The sequence below is a fragment of the Hemiscyllium ocellatum genome, chromosome 3 (assembly GCF_020745735.1).
Source record: "Hemiscyllium ocellatum isolate sHemOce1 chromosome 3, sHemOce1.pat.X.cur, whole genome shotgun sequence".
Classification (NCBI taxonomy): domain Eukaryota; kingdom Metazoa; phylum Chordata; class Chondrichthyes; order Orectolobiformes; family Hemiscylliidae; genus Hemiscyllium; species Hemiscyllium ocellatum.
Window position 1 is genome coordinate 21,072,944 of NC_083403.1, and position 23,222 is coordinate 21,096,165.

The window sequence follows — 23,222 nt, forward strand, 5'->3', positions numbered from 1 at the left end:
GTTATGGCTGCACAGAAGGTGCACAAAAGCAAGATCAACATTAGATCTGAAGTAGACTTAACAGAACATCGCCAGTAATTTTTTACAGACTTAGAATTGAGGTTTAAAACTGTAGGATGATTGTATGAAATGTTAGAATAAGACCTGTTGTGGAGAGCTCGCAAAGAGTTGCCCAGTGTTGGTGCCACTGATTCCTTCCTGAAATAACAGAAGGTTATAAAACACAGGTCTTTCCATTGCCACTGGACCTATTGGTTCCAGCCATTATGAATCTTGCCGGGTACCATTTTCACACAAGCATGATCAGCATGTGCTAAATATATGATCATGGTATCAGTTAGGGCATGACATTGTTTTGACAGCACCCCACTACCACTTTTGACCTCAGTGCTCTCACTAGCACCTTCGCTTAACCTTCCAAAGATAAAGATGCACTCAGGATGTTACTCAGTGACCATCAACTACTTTCATGTTAATTACCAACTGATTTCTACTAACTCTGTTCATGTTAGCTTAAAAGTGTTGTGTTTTCTACTGCTAGTTAAAATTGTTGAAGTTGTCAAGCTGTTGACCTGGTAATTGCTTTGGTTCAAGGGCGCTGATCCTACCACTTGCTTTTGGTCACAGACACCATCCCCCTTTACCAAGGGCATGACAGAAAAATTGTACAGAGGCAACATGGAGGAGAATCAACTCCTCACAGAGAGGTGATGTAGAAGGACAGAAGGATTCTCAGAAGAAGGTTCTATCCAACGATTTCAGAGACTTTAGCAATCAATAGTGTGCGTGTTTCAACTCTAGTTTACAGGTGTGAGTGCTGCATTTAAATTGGAAGATGCACTGGAAAGGGTTATATTCCTTGAATGTGCAGCTGATCTCTGATTGGGTACAACATGTCATGCAGGTGATTGCTGGGTATTAAAGCGGCTGTCATTTGTGCCATCACTATTTGAGCCACCAATATAAACCGTTTGGCAGTTGTTAGATTCTGCAGCCATACTGGCTGCTGTCTGTGCCTGGATGACAATAAACGAGGCTTGCATTGCTTCAACTTTGATAAAATGGAGATTGAGACATCAGCTATCAGACCATGATTTGCTCCAGAGATAAAAAGGTCAGCTGATTTTAGTGGGGCATATACTTACATCTGGGCTGGATAGGCCCTTGTGGCATAGCAGTAATGCACCTAGCTCGAGGCTACAGTCTTCATCTGGGTTCAAATCTTACCTGTCCTAGGGTATATGTCATTGCATGCTTGAACAGAATGATTAAAAATAACTGAAATACTTTTTTTTTGCCAGTAAGTGTCATTGGTTGGGAAGGGGAAAGAGCTGGAGTTTGTATTGAAGAAATTCAAATAAACAGTTGTGGAAGACAGGCTGAGCCCTGCTTCCTGCTCAGGTAAATGGATGCCATTTGGGTCTGCAAGTCTTCTCGTGGATTGGCTGCCACTTCCATGAGAGAAAAGATTTGTTCTCCTTGGCAAGTTGATTCTGCACTCCTTTCTACTCCTTGATCATGATGACAGGTTTTGTGGCAAGCTTGCTCATGGTCGAAGCTCATTCATTGTTTTCTCAGCTATTGAGTTATTTCATTAAGCCTTTTGTCAGTGTCCTCCTCCAAAGTAGGACCTCTGTGCAGTTCATCCTTAATTCCGGCTGTGCCTGCAGTTGACTTATATTCATGCCTCTTTGCTACCTGCTAAATTATGAATAATTCCAGCTTTTGTGTTGGTGGCTGAGAGTGAGATCAACTGAGTGTATTTCAACAGTGTCGGATTCCTCATATATTTGGCACCACTGCCTGGGTAAGCGTTAGGCCTTAGGTTTCTGAAAGGAAAAAAAAGTTCAACAACAGAGTTGCAGCAAGGTAATGGTAGGGAGAATGCAAGAGGTGCTAGCTTGTTAATTAGAAGGAAGATGAGGATGAAGAAGATATAGGATGAAAGGAGGAGGATTAGATGGGAACATACAGTCATTCTCTATGGTTTCAGCCCTACCCCAGTCACAGATATGACTGCGTCAATGATGATAATTGTCAGCTCCTCCATTGGCCAAGGATACCCAGTCTCCCATTAGATAGATGCTGCTAATGTGCCATCTTGCCTGGGAAGACAGAACTGCATTAACAAATGTGATGCAAAATGTTTTTGGATGATGTGTCCGTCATTATTTATGAGGTCAGAAGTCACACGACACCAGGGATATAGTCCAGCTGATTTATTTAAAGTCACAAGCTTTCAGAGCGCTGCAGCTTTGTCGGGTGAAGTGACCTTATAAAGGAGCAGCACTCCGAAAGCTTGTGATTTTAAATAAACTTGTTGGGACTATAACCTGATGTTGTTGGACTTCTGACTTTGTCCAAACCCAGCACCTCCACATCATTATTGAATAGGTAGCAGTGTGAACAGGTAGTAGGGTGTGGGTGTGAAGCTCGCAGCAATGCTATGCATGTGAGGGGGAGATGATACTGAAAGTGACATCAAGTCATGTTCTTGGTAAGTGAGAGTGCAGGGGTGGTGAATTGAACAGTTTGTGAGGTCAATGCTGTGGTTGATGGTAGATGGCAGTTAACATTGGATTAATTGATGATAAGCATTTATGTGAAGTCACTGCACCTCTTGTCAAACTGCACTCAGTCCTTTGAGACATACTGCCGACATTGACTGACATGCTACTGTCTGCCCCTGGTCTTCACAGGTGTCTGAGTTTGGCTAATGTTCTGGTCTGCACTTTCTAAAGAGCCTCTCTCTTCCTGCATCAAGTTTTCCACTGCTGCAAATCTGCAAGAACACCCTTCAAACTATCCCATCATTACCCTCTTCCTGCTCAGAATGTGTCTTTCAGCCACTTCCAAACTGCCTCCAGAGTGCACTTACCTTTTAAGAGGCTGGCTTTGAATACTACAAGCATGAACATGGGTCCTTGGCTGACGTTTGTAGTCACTCACAGCCCATGTAGTGCTGGGCTACAGCTCCTATTGTTTAAAATCAACAGACATCATAAAGTTTGCAAAATGCCTGCATCAGGTTGAACAGGACACGGCAATAACCCTGGGTTCTCAAGCCTTGTCCAGTTTTGTCAAAAGGGCATCCATATGATAAAGCTAATGAGTTGGTGACTAACATCATACAGTGTGATTTCAGCTAATCCTTTTAAATAAGATTGTTCAGTTTCATGCGCATTAAAAGTATATATATTTTTTAAAGTGTGCAGTATTTGCTTTCATTCACCCAAAAGTGATATTGTAAAATGCAAATGATTCAAAAGTCAATTTTTTGGTGTTTAGAAAAACAAGCTTGCTACCATCTTGCTACAGACTTGTGCCAATTCCCAGAGGCAGGAAGTATTATTGATTGCTACCCAAATAAACATCGATAAGGGAACAAATTTCTTCACCCAAAATATCAAGATCCAGCAAACAGCAATAATAAAAACTACAAGTTAAGAATAATCCAGGTTTACCATTTTTATTGGTTTGAGTTGCTAACGTTCAGTTCTTTTTAGCAACACGAGGATCCAACAATGTGACAAAAAGTCAAAGGAGGTAAGCAAAATAAAAATCCCTTTCACAACTCAGCTTTTTCCAGGATGTCCAGTTCTTCTGTGGAAATGAGTCAATTCACAAAAAGAGACACCAGTCAACTTATTGCAGTGACTCAAATGTCTTTGAGCTACTGTTGTCATATGATCAGGCGAGGCTGCTTTGTTTTGGTAATGATTTACACTCCTCTGTTTCTGAATGGTTTAAGAATACATCACAAAAATGTCTTCAGCTGCAAATGTTGTTATGTTTCTAATTCTGCTTGTACACTCATACATCCTCTTAAAATAAGAATGGATGGTGATTGTTAGCATTTGTCAGCTCTCAGAAAGGAGGCAACTGCTGAAGAAAACAATCCAACCCTAAAGGCAAGAAATGTTGGGGAAAATACATACAACTGAACAAAAATACAGAAATCTGTGTAATGAATGTGTACATGTTTCCTGCATTACACTCTGAGGCACAGGATCTGAACAAGGTAGCATGCATATGTAGTAAATCAACTGTAAATGTTGTGACTTGTGGATAATATTCACCCTAAGCAAATACACCAATCTTTTATCCAATCTAATCCCTGGTTAATGCAAAGATTATTTTGCAAAATAATCAATTCCTAAAGTAAAGTATTGTGATGATGGAGATTGGAAATAAAAAAAAATACATTGCTGGAGAAATTCAGTATGTCAGGTAGTACCTGGAGACAGAGAAATACAGTTAATGTTCAGAGTCCGATATGACTCTTCTTCAGAAGCAAAAGATGCCGGAAATATACATTGTTAACAAACAAAGAGGAAGAGTGAATGGATGATGAGGGTGTCCAGACTAAAATAGAAAGGGAGGTAGTGAAGAAGAGGGATATAAATGCACAATAAGTCTGTCCATGTGGACCCATTATTTCACTTATACCTACCCTACTGAACTTACTTTTTACTATTGTAACTACTTTCCCCTCACTGTTCAGTCTCTTTCAACTTATATTGTAATCCTTCTGACACAATAAATTTTATTTCCAATCTCCATCCCTCTCTCATCTTCACCTGGTCCATCTCTGACTCTCCACTTCCTTGTCCTCCATTAAGATTACCAACCCCAGTCAGAGACTGAAAATTCTATGATAAGTAACTCACTAACTAAAAAAAATTGCTGAATGGGCATGTTGCTGGCTAAGGCTGACTTTTGGAGACACGTTAACTGAGGCCCAATCTTCTCTTTCAAGTAGATTTATACCGTTGCAGAATTCAAAGAAGAGTAGGCAAATTGCTTTGAAGTGATTCATTCTCATCTTCTGAAAGCATTGCAAGCTTAAGGCTAAAATAAAACCTTGGCATTTTTCAGCCAATGGCAGAAGCAGCATTTAGCTACAATCTGCACACTCACAGAAGATTAACAAGAACCCAAGAGGAAATTCAGTCTGTTGAGGATGTTACTGCTGAAACAGCATTTATTTTACCACTGTTAAAATCACATTAACATATTTGGATGCAAACTGAGAACTGAAAGAATGATCCACAGTGACTGTCTGCACAAAACTATCACTCAATCAGCAGTTTTTTTTAAAAAGTCTGACTGCTTGCAAATGCAGGATAGCTGTTGCTAAATCACCCCTGAATTCCATTCTATTACTATACATACATACCTACGCACACAAGATAAGCCTGGGCAGTTTAATCCTTGCTTTCAGCAACCACGGCATCCCACTGTTACTATATTTTACAGTAACTGATGTAATTGACTTTGAAGGCTGACTTACAGCAGCTACTTTGTTGTTCAATTAATTTTCTCTGTGGTCACAGAAATCCTTTATTCAGGGACTCCCCACATAGCTTGCTCATGTCATACAGGGAGAGATGTTGTACAAGCCAGGAAAGTCTCAAGTTTGATAAATGTCCTGTGCTGAATTAGTAGATTCTTGTTAGCTAGTAAATGGCAAGTTACAATTGGGTCTGTGTCCTTGTGCAGTACAATCAAAGACCAGACAGTATTCCTGCTCCACACCACTATCCAGAAACACCGGGCCAAGTGGGTTAGCACTGCTACCTCACAGTGCCAGGAACCTGGGTTCAATTCTCGCCTTGGACGACTATCTGTGTGGGGTTTGCATGTTCTCCCTGTGTCTAAGTGGGTTTCCTCCAGGTGCTCTGGTTTCCTCCCATAGTCCAAAGATTGGCCATGCTAAATTGCCTGTGCTGTTCAGGGATGTGCAGGTTAGGTGGATTAGCCATAGGAAATGCAGGGTTACAGGGATAGGGTAGTGGGGGTAAGACTGAGAGGGTGCTCTTCAGAGGGTCAGTGTGACTCGATAGGCTGAATGGTCCGCTTCCACAATGTAAGAATTCTATGATACTGGCAAGTGGGGGCATCTGCTGCAATCAGGGTCATGTGGTAAGTTGAATGCACAATCAAGACTGAACTAATTCAGAATGAACTAATAGAGGTTTACTTGACAAATTGAAATGCAAATATAATTCTTGTCATCATTGAGTTATCTATCTAATCCCTTCACCCTTCTTATTGCTGAAATCCATTTAAGTACCACCATCAACAAGCTGATGTCAGCTGTAGTCAGTTTTCTTATCTCTGCAGAACACCCCTTAAGTAACAACAACAGGCTAATGTGAGAACACAATTTTGTGGCGAGACCACATTCCCCTCATCTTCTGCTTCCAAACCGACCAACTGCAGAAGCCAGTGTTGTGCAGACGTAAGCTCCCTTAACAACCTCAATAGCAAATGACAATAGCATAAAAGTAGTCTCAAGTCAGCGTCATTTTAAATTCCTTTATGTCACAAACAGATCCTGGGTCAAAATATCACTCATGTTTATAGGCTGACAGACTTCAGCTGCTCTTATCATAATTGCCCTAATTTTCTTTCCATTAATAAAGAGAAGAGGCACAGAGATGAGCAACTCAGAGGGTCATTATTCCTGATCGAGCAAAGGAACACCCCACCCTTGCTATGGACATGAATGCTCAACCATTACTCTTCTGAAACTTGTGCTGCAGTAAGAAATCTTAAAATGAAAGCACAAATGTGTTGAGAGATATTACCATGCTTACTTAAAATGCACATAATTGATATCCAACTAATACTATCATTGGTGGACCACTAATAGTCGGTAATATCCCAGGAAAACTGTTATTAATATTTCACAAGTAACTTCCACTAATACCAGTATGCCAATGACTAATTATGTAAATATCACTAACATTGTCAATTGAGTCCTATCCCATGAGTTATATTCCAAAAACAGTTGCTTTACCAACATGCTTACTCAGGTTACGTGTTATTATTCATTCATCACTCAGTAACATCACTAAAAAGGTCTGGCAGTATTTACTTCCTAGCACTAATTGTTTTGGAGGAGATGACTGAGTTGCATGTTTAAAGAGTGGCAGTCCATGCAGTGAAGTTCTGGAACTTCCAACCTTGTACACTACTTCACTAAGACTGCCAGTTTCTGCCTCAGTAATGTTCTTGATTTCATCTCTGCATCAGCTCATCTGCTGCTAAAATCATCATTTATGCCTTCACTATAGTTAGACTCAATTATTTCAATACTTTGGAACATTATGATACCCTTTGTAAGCTTGAGGTCATCCAAAATTCTGCTGTCTGTCAGTTAACTTGTAGCAAGTCCCGTTCCCCATACATTTGCTGATCTGCACTGGCTTCCAGTAAAGGCAAGTCTTGATCTTAAAATGTTCAACCTTGTTTTCACAGCACTTCATCACCTCACCTCGATTATATCTGTAATCTTCTCCAGCCTCACAACCCTTTGAGTTTTGTGCTCCGCTATTTCAGGCCTTTTTTTCATACCTAATTTTATTTGCTCCATCACTGGCACTTGTACCTTCAGTTGCCAAGACTCCAAAATCTGAAATATCCTTCCCACATCTCTCCATCTCTCTATCTCACTCTCGTCCTTTACAATGTTCCTTCAAATCTACCTCTTTAGTCATGTGACCTCAAAGTGGCTTGGTGCCACACTTTCAGAATGTCGCTGTGAAACACTCTGGAATACTTCATTAAGTTAGAGGCACTATATAAATACATTCTGTTTTGGTTGTTATTGAAGGAAGTGAGAAAGTAATAGAGCCACAAAATTCCCAGCCTGTGCTGGTCTTACAGGCATATCATTTGAGTGACTGTTCCAGTTAAGTTCCTGGTCAATGGTTGCTCCCCGAATATTGATTGTGGGGTATTATGCTGCTGAAGGTAAAGCTGAAGTGTCTCCACCCTATTTTGTTTGAGATGGGCATTGTCAGGCATTTTGCTGTATGTCACAAATCAATGCTTCTGACTTTACAATCCCAATTACTCATCTTAGAACCCCACCGAGGGTCACCACTTACAAACATGGGAACATATGTCACTAATGTTGCTCAATCCATTGTTAATCCTTCGGCAAAGATGACCATGATCATCTGGTGAGGTTCCAGTTGGTAAGTAAGTTACAGGTAATCCCAAATCTGCACTTGGAATATTCTGCTGCAAATTGGACAGGGCATGTTAAAGGCAGTCACCCTTATCTCTGGAATTCAGATTTATCTATATCTGGAGCAAGGTTTCCATGCTATCACTGGTTAATATTCTGTTGATGAATAATTGTCACTTGATAAAACTGTTAAAAAGACTTTTAGCGCTTGGTTAACAATTGGAAGTAAATTAATAGAGCAAAAACTGGTTAGAAGGATTTATCTTCCTTTCTGTGGACAAAGTGTACCAGGCCAATGTTCCATTAGTTCATTAGCATAACAGGATGTAACCATTATCCTACAAATTAGAAGTGCAGTTATTTCTGGTCACTAAAATCTTGCAATTGTAAGTGTAACTTTCACCCTCAGTTTGACGGACTGTTGACCATTAATAGTTCTAGATAGTTAATTTGCCGCAGTCACCTAGTAAGAAGTGTAGTTAATTTCAACTCAACGTGAATAAAGCAACAACCAAGTTATGCAATTGAGATTTTGGACCCAAACCAAATTTATCCCAATCTGACAAGTAATACTTTTTAAAAACAATGTTCCAGACTCCTCTTAAATAATTCCTGGGTATTGACAGGTTTTAGTCAGCAGAAGCAGCAGCACAGAGGTTTGCAGTTGGGAAGGTGTTGCCTTGGGAGTCCTCAATATTGACTCTGGATCTCACAAAGCATCAGGTTAAACATGGGAAGATAAATGACCTGAGTACCAAGTGTTAACTTTTCTGAGTGGAAGAGTTGAGCAAAGAGAGTGGTAAAAGCAGAGAATGTACTTTGAGTGGGGCCCCATTCATGTCCATGACCAAGAATGTTTCAGTAACACCATTAAGGACTGAGCTGGTCAAGTGCTGAAGGACATCCCTGCCAGCCTCAGCCTATACCAGATGGCAAGAGAACCTTTATAAGAGAAAATTTTACTTGACCTTAATCTCGCCTAACTACTTGTCACCGAAACACTTGTCATTGTGGTAGTAACAGCTGCATAGTCCTTAAGTCGATGATATCCTGAGGTTATCATCCATTGTGATTTGTGAAACTAACACAGTGCTAGATTCACAACAAATAGCGGAGCTCAAAACTGGAGATTCATGAGTGACCATGAACAATCGCCAGCAACAGAATTATATTGAACAGCAATTTATAAATCTAAGGCCTGTGTGTCATCACCCCACCATTACCATCAAGCCAGAGTCAAGTCTGCTTCAATAATAGTGCAGGAGAGAGTGCCAGAAGTAGCACCAGGCAGAGTCAAAAATGAAATGCAGACCTTGAGAAGTTTCAAAGCAGGACTATATATATAAACAGCAAAAGTAGCAGTCTATTGTCAGAGTTGTGTGATCCAACAACCAGTAAAGCAAATCAAAAAAAACTCTGATATATTGAATGTCAAGGTGGACAATTAGGCAACTAAGTAGAAAAAGAATATTCACAGTATATTCCCATCCCCTTTGGCATTGGATTTGTTTTCTGGATAGTAATGTTATGCAGGGATATGGGGAAAAGACAGGAGACTAGCACTGGATAATAGATTTGGACTACATAATAGAGCTGGTGCAGCCATGATAGGATGAATTGGAATGGCCACCATTTACAGCAAAATAATAAATAATATTTCTGTGATTCAATGATGGGTCCCCAGAATAACCCTGCAAAAGACAAGGTGAAGCATTTTCAAATGCCATCATCCAAAAAGTACTAACTGGATCATCCATCTCTGTCTCCTGAGGTCCACGTGATGCCAAGAAATGGCTGAAGGCGGGTCGGTGTGGACTTGTTGGGCCGAAGGGCCTGTTTCCACACTGTAAGTAATCTAATCTAAAAAAGACACTAGATACTGTGAATGCTTTGGGCCCTGACAACATCCCAGCAAAAAGTATCAAAGATGTATGATCCTGCACTATCCAGTGACCAAGGCAAACTATTCCAGTACAGCTATAAAACTCACATCTATCTGACAATGTGAAAAATTGCCCAAGTATGTCCCACACACAAGAAGCAGGGCAACTCCAATTCAGTCAATGATTACAACCACATCAGTCTACTCTCAATCATCAGATGATGTAATGAGTTTTCAACAGAATTTCTAAGCAAGACTTCATTCATTGATAAATTTGTTCACTGATTCTCAGTTTGGAATCTGTCAGGACTACTGGGCTCCAGCTATCATTGCAGTCTTGGTCAGAAAATAGACAGAGCTAAATTGCAGAGCGGAAGCAAGAGTAGGTAATGATGTCCAGACAAAATTTGATCAAAGGTAGTATGTAGGTAAAATTAAACCATATGAAATTAGAGGGTAAACCCCCCACTAACTAAAATCATACCTAGCACAAAGGAAGAAGATAGCAGGACAATTATTTAGCATCAGGCCATTATTGTAGGAGATTCTCAGGCTAAATGTTTTCTAATCACATATTCAGCAAATATTATTATATACCCCTGGAACAGGTGATGCTTGAATCCAGGCCTCCTATTCAGAGGTAGGGACACCGTCCCAGCATCACAAGAGCTTAATTTATCTGAACACAGGCAGTATTAACTGCAGCTTTGTGTGACCAAGAACCCAGAGCAAAAACTGTTATTAATTTGGTGATGATTGACAATCATATAGAAAAGTGATCACAGCATAGCTGGCATAGAAAATGAAAAACTGATTAAAAGGGCTTTCAATGTTTTATTCTACATGTACCTCACTATCTAGAGTTGACACCTTGAGCTTAAATAGAAAGATTTGATAGCTAGATTATCCCCAGCAACAATATCCTATAGTTCTTAATGAGCACAAAAACGGAGCATTTCTTCCCAAGCTAAAATAAGGGTTTAAATTTAGAAACAGCCAAGAACAACTGAAAATAATAAGTAATTATTTCATCTTCTGATATGTTGGTGACCTCAGTAAGAGAAATGGTCACAAGGAGTTAGTCAAAGAGATTGTTACGGCTAAAGACAGCGCTTAAGACAAAACCATAGAACAGGAATTATATCATATCCACCTTCAGATATGTTTCTCATTCACAATAAAATCATTTCACTCAACACTCATGAGAAGTCCGTCCTGAGATTTATTTGAAGTACCTGACTGCACAGAAAGCACAGCTGTTCTCAGATAAGTGCCAACCCAAAAAAAAACATTTTTTTATGAACTTCAAATGTACTTACTGGGGAATTACCACCTTCCCAATCGTAGCTCAACATGTAACCCAACAGGATGCCATTAATTTCCTCCTCCGGAGGTCCAACCCATTCAACAGTCAATGAGGAATCACTCACTAGTATGCTGACATTGTATGGGGGTGCTGTTGGGACTGCAAAGGAAAAAAACACATGAGTCATCTCATCTTCAAAATGCTCGTATGTTACTGCACTTAACAATTTCCTTTGTACAAAAAACACACTGCGTAGAAAACACAGCGTTATCATTCCAAAGGAAAAATGGTATAAATCACTGGAGGGCTGCCTGTGGAGGGGGTTTGGAGTTAGGGTTGAAGTTCCTCAGTGGTATAGGTGCTGGTGAGAAGGAGAAAGGGCAATTTGGTGAAGCCTAATCAGATAGATTGTTTTAATGCACAAGACAGTATGATATATTTAAGTAAGTAAAACAAACACAGAATTTTTGTGGTCAACTAATGGTGCAGAAAGTTGGATATGGAGAGAATAATTCTAGTTATTGGGAAGAGAATAACTAAAGGCCATCAATATAAGACAGTCACCGAGGCATATAGAGTCATAGAGATATACAGCACGGAAACAGACCTTGGTCCAACTTGTATATACCGACCAGATATCCCAACCCAATCTACTCCCACTTGCCAGCACCTGGCCCATATTCATACACCCAACCAGGTGCCTTTTAAATGTTGCAATTGTACTAGCCTCCACCACTTCCTCTGGCAGCTCATTCCATACATATACCACCTTCTGCGTGAAAAAGTTGCCCCTTACGTCTCTTTTATATCTTTCCTCTCTCACCATAAACCTATGCCCTCTAGTTCTGGACTCGCCGACCCCAGGGAAAAGACTTTGTCTATTTATCCTATCCATGCCCCTCATAATTTTATAAACCTCTGTAAGGGTCACCCCTCAGCCTCTGATGCTCAGGGAAAACAGCTCTAGCCAATTCAACCTATCCCTATAGCTGAAATCCTCCAACCCTGGTAACATCCTTGTAAATCTTTTCTGAACCCTTTCATGACAGAGAATTATTCTTCATCACATCAAAACTTTCTCCCCATGCCTCCATCTCCCACCACCTCACCTCCATTTGTAACAAGGAAAGATTATTTGAACTGGGTACAGATTTATACTTTCACTGCCAGAAATGAATGGGCAGCAAACTAAATTTTATAAATCAATGGTTTTGGCTTCATACTGCACTGGTCAGAGTAGTGAGGGGAGACATTACATCAAAAATAAGAAGTAGAGGAAGAGAAGAGTTCAAGCGTGCTCCATCATTTTATAAGCTGATGTCAACCTTTGCCTCAACTCCACTTTCCCCACATGATATCTTTATCCATTGATCATTTTAAAATCAAGAAATTTAATTATCTAAATTTAGAAAATACCAGCAAGGAATATCCACAGCTCTCTGGGACAGAGAATTTCAAACATTCACAACTCCTTGTGGAAATAAATTTCACAATTTTAAGTTACCAACTAATCTAGAGAACCTTTTGAATTTGGTTTAATTTATTATTGTCACACATACCAGGATATAGAGAAAAGTATGGTTTTGCGTGCTAACCAGACAAATCATACCTTACGTTAAGTATATCAGGGTACTAGAACACTAAGCAGAATATAGTGTTACAGCTACAAGAAGGTGCAGAGAACCTCTAATGTATGAGAGATCTATTCATAAGTCTGATAAAAGCAGGGAAGAAGCTTTTTGGAATCAAACAGCATGGAAACAGACCCTTTGGTCTAACCAATCCACATTGAACATAATTCCAAACTAAACTAGACCTACCTGCCTCCTCCTGCCCTATATCCCTTCAAACCTTTCCTACTCATGTATTCATCCAAATGTCTTTTAAACATTGTAATTGTACTTCCTCAGGAAATTCTTTCCACATGAGAACCACCGTCTATGTAAAACATTTACCTGTGTAAAAAATTTACCTCTTACGTCTTTTTTATTCTGTCTCCTCTCACCTTAAAAATATGCCCCCTTCATCTAGGAATTCCCCATCTTGGGAAAAAGACAACTACCATCAACTTTATCTACGTCTCATTATTTTATAAACTTCTATCAGGTCACTTCTCAACCTCCTCTGCTCCAGTGAAAAAAGTCCCAGCCTATCCAACTTTCTTTATAACTCAAACCTTCCATACATGACAACATTCTGGTAAATTTCTTCTGAACCCTCTCCAGCTAGAATAAAATTCTTCCTATAACTGGGCAACCAGAACTCGACATGGTATTCCAGGATAGGCCTCATCTAAGTCCTGTACATCTTCAACATAACGTCCCAACTCCGATAATCAAAGGACAACCGAGCAATGAAGGCAAGTATGCCAAACACCTTTTTAACCATCCTGTCTGTATGTGATGCAACTTTAAAGAACTATATACCTAAACCCTAAAAGTATGATTTGTCTGGTTACATGCAAAACCATACTTTTCACAATATCGTGATATGTGTGACAATAATAAATCAAATCAAACTCAAAAGTTCTCTTGATTAGTTGGCCACTTAAAATTGTGAAATTTATTTCCACAAAGAGTTGTGAATGTTTGAAATTCTCTGTCCCAGAGAGCTGTGGATATTCCTTGCTGGTATTTTGTAAATTTAGAAATTAAATTTCTTGATTTTTAAGTGGGGTTGGTCAATGGGGTCCAAATCGATGTGTTTATTGATGGAGTTCCAAGCCAGAACTGGAAAAAACACTACATCAGACAGATAGGCAGATACTAGCCACCAGGATACAAGAATTCCAACTAGCCACCAAAAGACACAACCCAATATCACTAATCTGTTCTACAACACTACCCAAGGCCCTACCATTAATTGTATAAGCCCTACCCTTGTTTGTCTTACCAAAATGCAATACATCACATTTATCCAGATTGAATTCCATCTGCCAGTACTCAGTTCATTGACCGTTTGATCAAGATCTTTTTGTAATCTTAGAAAACCTTCTTCACTGTCTACCGCTCTTAAATTTGCCAGCATTGCATTCACTGTCACGATATCCACTTTTACAGAATCCTAAAATGTAGATGATCAGATTTAACAGATATCAACATTTAATCTCATTAATTCCTCCTGAACTTGACTTTGAAAAACTAATATTAATTGCTCATTAGGCCACACAACCCCACCCACCCCCCCCTTTCCTACACCACGCCCAATCCCCACTGTTTCTTGTATAATATTTGTGTTTTCCAGATACAGGCAGAAAATAATTATTGAGCTTATCTGCTAATTCATTATGTCCTATTACAACAACGTTTTCTGTCTCCCCTCACTATTTACTATGACTAACTTCTCCAATTTGGATGGATGACCACTTTTGATGATGGAAGAGATGTAGTCATGCAAGAGGCTTGAACAACAAAGGAAAATCTCAAAAAAAAACTTACCTCCTTCCAAGGTTCTAGCCTGGACTGCAGAACAGTCCTTGGACCATCCAACTTCATTCTTACAAGAAACACAGATATTGTAGGATGCCATGGCTTGTAGATGAAGGATCCCATATGCATATGGTGGAACTGTAGTTTGATAGTTAAGCACTGGACTGGTCATGTTTTCAGCATCTTCAACTTTCTTAACCTGATCATAGAAACATAGAGCAAGTACATCCTAACACAAAGAACTTCTTGAATTCACTGAACCACTGACAGCATATATTGGCAAAAAATCTAGGTGAGATATGACGAGTACATTGCTTAGACAATGAGTTATAATTTGAAAATGCACTGCCTGTAACACTGGTGGAAGCAGATTTAAGCAACTATTAAAAGGGAAGTAGATTTATATCAACAGTAAAGGAGCGAAAGTGTGGGAATCATTAGGCACCTGTTGCAAAGAGTCAGAAAAACAGGAAAGTCAGAATGGCCTCTCCCATGCACAACAAGATCCCTTACAATGCTGTGACCATACACAAGCTCAGATTGTAAGTTTGCTCACTCTGCTGGCAGGTTTGTTTTTAGATGTTTCATTACCATGCTCAGTAACATCATCAGTGAGCCTCTGGTGAAGCGCTGGTGTTCTGTCCCACTTTCTATTTGCGTGTCTTGGTCTCTTAAGTTGGATGATATCATTTCTGGTTCTTTTTCTCCGAGGTTGGTAAATGGGGTCCAAATCGATGTATTTATTGATGGAGTTCCATGCAAAAACTGGAACAAACACTGCATTGGATAGACAGGCAGAAAACTAACCACCAGGATACACGAACCCCAACTAGCCGCCAAAAGACACAACCCACTATCACTAGTATCCTTACATACAGACAAAGAAGGATATCACGTTGACTGGGACAACACATCCATCCTAGGACAGGCTAAACAGAGACACTCACGGGAATTCCGAGAGGCCTGGCATTCAAACCAGAACTCCATCAATAAAGATAACAACTTGGACCCCATTTAAACCGCTGAGAAAAAGAACCGAAATGATATCACCCACCTTAAGAGACCAAGATACACAAATAGAAAGCGGGACAGAACGCCAGCGCTTCATCAGAGGATCACTGATGACGTTACCTAGCATGGTGATGAAATGTCTGAAAACAAACCTGCCAGCTCAGCGAGCAAACTTACAACCTGAACCTCAACCTAAGTTACAAAACTTCTCAAAAATTGCAATTCACAAGCTTTCAGAATTCATAAACAACAAGCCCAACAGTAGAAACTAAAAGTTAAATACAGTCCTGAACAATCCTATATTTTGAAACACAGTTGGAAATAGTGAGAATATTAGGGCAAGTGATCAAAGGTGATGTTGATTGACCTCTTGAAGCTAGGGTAAGAGTAACCCTGGGGAAGCATGCCGGGAGAGAATTAAAAAGTGCAGGTCTCAATTACAGAATCTTAAATGTCTAATGCTGAATATTTAAAGAAGTAGAAGTGTAGCTAACTATTTTGCCAGGAAGCAAAATAATTCATTATCTGTACACACACCGCTCACAAGTATGCATGACAACAATTTAAATAATTTGAATTAACAAGCTTAGTAACATCACCTCATTCAAGAAGAAACTTTCACTTGAACAATAAAAAAAGTTTCATTCCAAAAATATGAAATTTCATTTCATTATACACTCTACAAGCATCTTATTTTTCATTCATGGAATGTGGGTATCACTGGCAAGGTCAGTGCTTATTGTCCCTCACAAATTTTCTAGGTGAATGGTGAACTGTCGTTTTGAACTACTGCCACCCATCTGCTGGAAGTAGACCCACAATGATGTTAGGGAAGGAATTCCAGGATTTTGACCTAATCATTTATCTGTTGTCATTTACTATTGGAATTTGAGCATTTTATCAATAGACCATGGAATTCCCGTTCCATTTCTATATGTTTGATTATTCCATTATCCTCATTCCCATAACCTATGTACGCAACCATCCCTAATTAAAGGATGAAGGGCTTTGCCCGAAATATCAATTTTTCCAGGACTAATGAGGAATGCTGGCCTTGCCAGAGATACACAAATTGCATGAAAAAAAAGTTTAAAAGGACATGACAGCAATTATTGCAGAATCATTGAGAGTACAGCACAGGAAAAGGTAATCCAAACTACAGTGTGTCTGCCAATATTTTGAAAGAACTATCCAACTAAGCTGACTTCACTGTCCTTTTCCAGTACCTCTGGAACACTTCTCCTTTCAAGTTTTTGTCCAATTTCCTTTTGAAAGTTCATATTGAATCTGCCCCCACCATTCTTTCAGGGAATGAATCTCAGATCAAAACTTGTTGCATAAAAAATAATTTGTGTTGCTTGTTTTTCTTTCACTAATCTCCTTAATCAGTGTCCTTTGGTTACAAATACTTCTGTGACTGAAAACATTTCCCCTCATTTACTTCATCAAAGGCAGTTATGATTCAGAAATCTACATCCGCTTAACCATCTCTCCTCCATGAACAATAATCCCAGTTTCCATCAGAGAAGTAGGTTTAAATGTTCACACCAGAGTACCTGAACAGCAATTCTTGCACTCAAAATCTTTATCACTGTTATCACATGCAGAATAACAGTGGCCCAGTATGTGTTCCGCTCTGATTTGCATCATTGTGCAAATTCTGGAAGGAATAAGTGTTGTACATTTCACAGATCAGACTGAATATTAACCAAAATCTTACATTAGCTCTGTTCAGTGGTCAGCACAGCAGTGTGAGGTTTATTTTGAAATTAATGCAAAATCCCCAGTGGTGGGGATACCATCAGAAGGTGGCGAAATATCAATAAAAATCCATAAAGTAATGACCACAAGCACAAACTGAGTCTGCAATGCTTGACAGATAGAACCAGGATTACCTCGTGTAATCCTATTTATTGCAACAAATCTGGGCAACAAAACTGAAGCAAATGGTCAGAATTTGTAAGAAGTTAATCCAGTGCAAAAGAAGTAAGGATTTGGGGAAAAATAACTTTTTTTATACAGCAATTATTTAGGATATGGAATGCACTACCTGGAAATGAAGTCAGGTTCAACTTAGGAATTCAAGAGAGTACTGCATGGTTATTTAGATTGAAATAATATGCAAATAATATGGGGAAAAACAGAAGATTGGCACTAGGTAGTGAGGCTTGTTTGAAGAGGGTACAGGTACAATGGGCCAAAGAGCTTCCTACTGCACTGTAACAATTGTGTAGTTCTGTCTTGGGGACATCAGGGGATGGCTTAGTTGTAAGGGAAATTAGGAAACTAGTATTAAAGGAGGAGGTAAGAGTGCAGATCTCAGGAGAGGTTATTAAAATCTCCAACACAGACACAAATAGGACAGAGTGTATGGTAAGGGTTATAAATCAAGCTTTAAGCACACTGGACAAACAAATGACAATGAGAAAAGTGATGGTTAACACAGGACTGAAGGTGTTATATCTGAATGCACGCAGTTTAAGGAAGAAGGCAAATTAGCAGGTGGGTACCACGGAGACATGACTGCACTGGGATCAGGACTGGGAGCTGAATATTCAAGGATAGGCAGATGGGCAGAGGGGGCCTTATCTGTAAGAAATTAAATTAAATTAATAGAAAGAAAAAAAGTAGGGTCAGATGGTGTAGAACCTGCGTGGGTAGAATTGAGGAACCACAAAGGTAAAATTTCCATAGTTGGGGTTATATACAGGCCTCCAAACAGTAGTTAGGAGCTGGGGTGCAAGATACACCTGGAGATAGAAAAGATGTATAGGAAGGGCAAAGGTAGTGGACATGGGGATTTCAATGTACAGGTTGACTGGGAAGAGCAGGTTGGTACTGGATTGCAAAAAAAGGAAATTGTGGAATGTCAACATGATGGCTTTTGGCAACAGCTTGTGGTGGAGCTCACCAGGTAACAGGCAGTACAGAATTTAGTGTTGTGCAATGAGGCAGACTTGATAAGGGCAGCTTAAGGTGAAGGAACCTTTAGGAGGAAGTGATCATAATATGATTGAATTTACTCTGCAATTTAAGAGGGAGAAGGTAGAATCAGAGGTAATGGTATAACAGTTGAATAAAGGTAACTATAGAGACATGAGGGAGGAGCTGTGTAGAATTGACTGTGAGAGGAGCCTAGCAGGAAAGACAGTGGAACAGCAATGGTAAGTGTTTTTGGGAACAATTCAGGAGACACAGTAGAGATTCATCCCAAGGAAAAAGAAGCCTCGTATAGGGAGGATGAGGCAACCATAGCTGACTAGGGAAGTCAAGGATAGCTTAAAACAAAAAGAGAAAGCATATAATGCGGTGAAGAGCTGTGGGAAACCAGAGGATTGGGAAGGCTTACAAAGACCAACAGAGGGCTTCAAACAAAGAAATAAGGAGGGATAAGATTAAATATGAGGGTAACCTAGTCAGTAATATAAAGGAAGACTGTAAGAGCTTCTTTAGATAAGATGCAAAAGCGAGACAAAAGTGGACACTGGGCAGCTGGAAAATGATGCTCGAGAGATAGTAGAAGGAAACCAGGAAATGGCTAAGGAACTGAATAATTACTTTGCGTCAGTCTTCATTGTGGAAGACACGAGTAATATCACAAAAATTCAAGAGAGTGAGGGGGCAGAACTGAGTGTGGTGGCCATCACCAAGCAGAAGGTGCTAGAAAAACTGAATGGCCTGAAGATGGATAAATCACCTGAATCAGATGGACTACACCCCAGAGTTCTAACGAAGATAGTTGAAGAGATAGTGGAGGCGCTAGTAGTGAACTTTCAGGGAGCTCTAGAATCAGTGAGGGTCCCAGTGGACTGGAAAATCACTAACCTGACACCCCTGTTTAAAAAGGGAGTAAGCAAAATTACAGACCAATTAGCCTAACCTCAGTCGAGGGTAAGATCCTGGAATCCATTGTGAAGGATGAAATTTTCGAATACTTGAAAGTGTACGGTAAAATAGGGCAAAGTCAGCATGGTTTCATCAAGGGGAGGTCATGTCAGAAAAATCTTCTGGAATTCTTTGAGGAAGTACTGAGCAGGTTAGACCAAGGAGAGGCAATGGATGTTACATACCTGCACTTCCAGAAGGCCTTTGATAAAATGCCACATACTAGACTACTGAGTAAGAAGGTGCCCATGTTGTTAGAGGCAAGATGCCAGCATGGACAGATGCCTGGCTGTCTGGCAGAAAGCAGAGAGTGGGGATAAAAGGGTCCTTCTCAGGATGGCAACCAGAGATAAGTGGTGTTCTGCAAAGTTCAATGTTGGGATCACAACTTTTCACTTTATACATTAACAATCTAGATAAAGGAACTGAGGGCATTCTGGCTAAGTTTGCAGATGATATAAAAATAGGTAGAGGGACAGGTAGCATTGAGGACATGGGGAGGCTGCAGAAGGATTTGGACAGTTTAGGAGAGTGGGCAAAGAAGTGGCAGATGGAGTACCATGTGGGAACGAGTAAGGTCATGCACTTTGGTAGGAAGAATGGAGGCATGGACTATTTTTTAAATAGGGAGAAAATTCAGAAGTCTGAAGTGCAAAGAGACTTGTGAGTTCTAGTCCAGGATTCTCTCAAGGTAAACTTGCAGGTTGAGTCAGCAGTTCAGAAGGCAAACGCTATGATGGCATTTATTTTGCAAGAACATGGATGTACAGGCCATAGGATGTGTTCAGAGGATGTTCACAAGAATGGTCCCAGGAATCAAAAGCTTAACATGTGAGGAATGTTTGAGGACTCTGGGTTTATACTCAATGGTGTTTGGAAAGATGAGGGGGAATCTAATTGAAACATATAGAATACTAAATGGCCTGGACAAGGTAGATTTGGGAAAATGTTTACATTGACAGGAGAGACCAGGACCCGAGGGCATAGCCTTCGAGCAAAAATAATGGAGATAAGGAGAAACTTCTTCAGCCAGAGAATGGTGAATCTATGGAATTCATTGCCACAAGATGCTGTAGAGGTCAGGTCATTGAGTATATTTAAGACTGAAATAGATAGGTTCTTGAGTATCAAGGGGATCAAGGGTTACAGGAAGAAGGTGGAAGAATGGGGTTGAGAAACTTATTGGCCATGATTGAATGGCAGAGCAGACTTGATAAGCTGAATGGTCTAATTTCTGGTCCTGAGTCTTATGGTCTTACGGTCTTCTCCTGAGAGAGGATGTTAGTATGGGGGCTGCAATTCTCCTGGACCACTGGATGCCCCACCGCAGTGGAGGTCTCCGTGAAAAATCAGCTAGGCTGCCTAATGCTCACTGCTGTCCAATGGCCCCTGTTATAAATAACAATGGACATTATAGGAGTATAAATTTAGAATCACACAATGCCCACAAAATGAAACAAACAGTCACCTGGCCTGCAGAAACACATCCACACAGAATTCAACATCTTCATCAGGAGGTGAGTAAGACAGCACACTGGGAAAAACAAACTTTTCGTGGAAAATGGTGGTTTTCAAAAAATCAGAATGGTGGAACAAACTTGACTTTCCTCTTTTAAAACAAATGCAGTGAATAATTATCTGTTGAAATCAGGAAATATCATCACTTCAAATAAAGCAGTCTATCATTCTTTACTTATGCCAGATAAAATATTTTTGGTGTCAAATCCAATATGAATCATTCCACATTTCAGACCACTGGATTTGCAATCCCATAAAAGCCAATGGCCTGTTCATGCTGATTAAGAATCCGTCTTGGCTTCATATTTACTGAATCATGTATACTGCAAAGTCACAGCCAACAAGTTGCAGCCCACAGGTAATAAAGAGGAAGGCTGCCAAAATCTGACACATCTATTTGTGAGTCATAGAAGAGCGGTTGGTCTAAATCAGCATATTCTCATTCCCTGCAACCATTCAGTCCCTGCAGGAACTGCACTGTAAGAGAAGTTAAATTTACCTGGATTTGGCAAGTGTTGAGAGGAGAGTATCCATCAAAGCCAGGCTCCCATGAAACTACAACAGTGTGCGCCGTTTGATTTTTAATCCGTAGGTTAATTGGTGTAAGTGGGACTTCTAAGACAAGAAAAAGTTATAGCATGTTATTGCATTTACTGAAGATGATATATATATTTTGATATACAATGTAACTTCTTTCCCAATTATAAATCCACTGGGTTAAAAATTGCAATACTCCTGTTTTTGGAGAGGGGTCACAATTTGCAACAAACCTGTGCACAGTCGCAGTCACAGAAGCAAGCAACTGTCTTCCATCTCACCTTTTAAACAATTATACCATTTGGCCACATACCTGGTAATGCAACATAAAGTCACAATTTCACATGTGATAAGCCACTAGCCAGGCACACAGGAAAGGTAGTTTGTGGGCCAGCTCCCACAGTGTGAGGTCATAGATGCATTATGCTACTTGGGACTCAAGAGTCATGGGTTCTACAGGACAATGCTGTAAATATGCACACACACATGCTTGGCACATTGGTAGATAGCATCTTGTTCCTGTCAAGGACAATAGTAAAATAAGGATCAAACAAGGCACAGGGCATCGTATAGAGATTGGAACTCATCCATTCAGGCATGTAAGTGGTGGCTAAGTCCTTGGTCTTGTGGCAGCCACTGTTTAAGCCTCCACTGTATCACAGACAGCAAACACCCAACATTTCAGTGCTGTAATGGAAGCTCAGATGAGATCATGAAGCTCAGATTGATGCTATCATCCCAGTCAATGTTCACCTCATTTTTCATCCTATCTCTGCTTTCCATAAACTTGAACCAGTCTTAAATCCATATGCTATGCACCATTGTTTCTCTCTTCACCAAATGCCATTAAATCTCTCCGTGGTCTCCTTTCACCTTACTTGCTGGATCTTTTCCAGTCTATTATCTCAATCCACACTCACAGTTTGGGTCCATACTTCCCTGTGCTCCAAAATAAAGTTGTTCTTTTGACCATTAGGTCCCTTCTCTCAGCATCTCCCTTCCAAATTCTCTTTGCTATTTTTATCTCCCTCACTGTCTTCAATAACTTTCTAAATAAAAACCTCTTTCTCATCTCAGTAAATGGAAGAATACTGAGAGTTGGACAGGAAGTGAGGGATATTAATAATAAAAAACCTTTTAAATAGGAGAAGGAGTAGGCCATTTGGCCCAACAAATATGTCTTGCCATTCAATAACAGTTCAGCTGATCTGCTCTGAATCTCTGCTCCTCTTTTGTGCCAGCTCCTCATAGCCCTCAATTCCCTTATAATTCAAATATCTATCCACTTCATCTTTAAAGACTTTGTAAGCTAGCCTCCACAATTCTCTGGGTAGAGAATTGCAAACATTCACAACTCTCTGGGAGAAAAAATTCTTTCACATCTCAGTATATATGCATGTCCCCCAATTTTGTGACAATATCCCCTAGCTTTGATGTGGAGGTGCCAATATTGGATAGGAGTTGACAAGGTCTTCACCTGATGAAGAAGCAGCGCTCTGAAAGCTTCTGATTTCAAATAAACCCATTGGACCCTAATCTGGTGTTGTGTGACTTATGACCTGGTTTTGAGATTACCCTATAGTGGAAACATCTTCTCAGCATTTACCATGTCAAGCCTCATCAGAATCTTGTCAGTTTCAATCATATCACCCCTCATAATGAATAAAGACTTAA

The 23,222-nt window shown here is 40.0% G+C and overlaps 1 protein-coding gene across 1 annotated transcript in view; it reads right to left on the reverse strand.

Annotated features, from left to right (window-relative positions):
• mertka (c-mer proto-oncogene tyrosine kinase a) overlaps positions 1-23,222 on the reverse strand; it is a 114,027-nt gene that overhangs the window by 44,424 nt on the left and 46,381 nt on the right. Inside the window, exons 6-8 of the mRNA XM_060848986.1 lie at positions 21,511-21,626; positions 14,607-14,796; positions 11,183-11,328 (exon numbers count right to left, since the gene is read on the reverse strand). Of these exons, the coding sequence (XP_060704969.1) occupies positions 11,183-11,328; positions 14,607-14,796; positions 21,511-21,626 (452 nt within the window). The remainder of the gene's footprint in view (positions 1-11,182; positions 11,329-14,606; positions 14,797-21,510; positions 21,627-23,222) is intronic.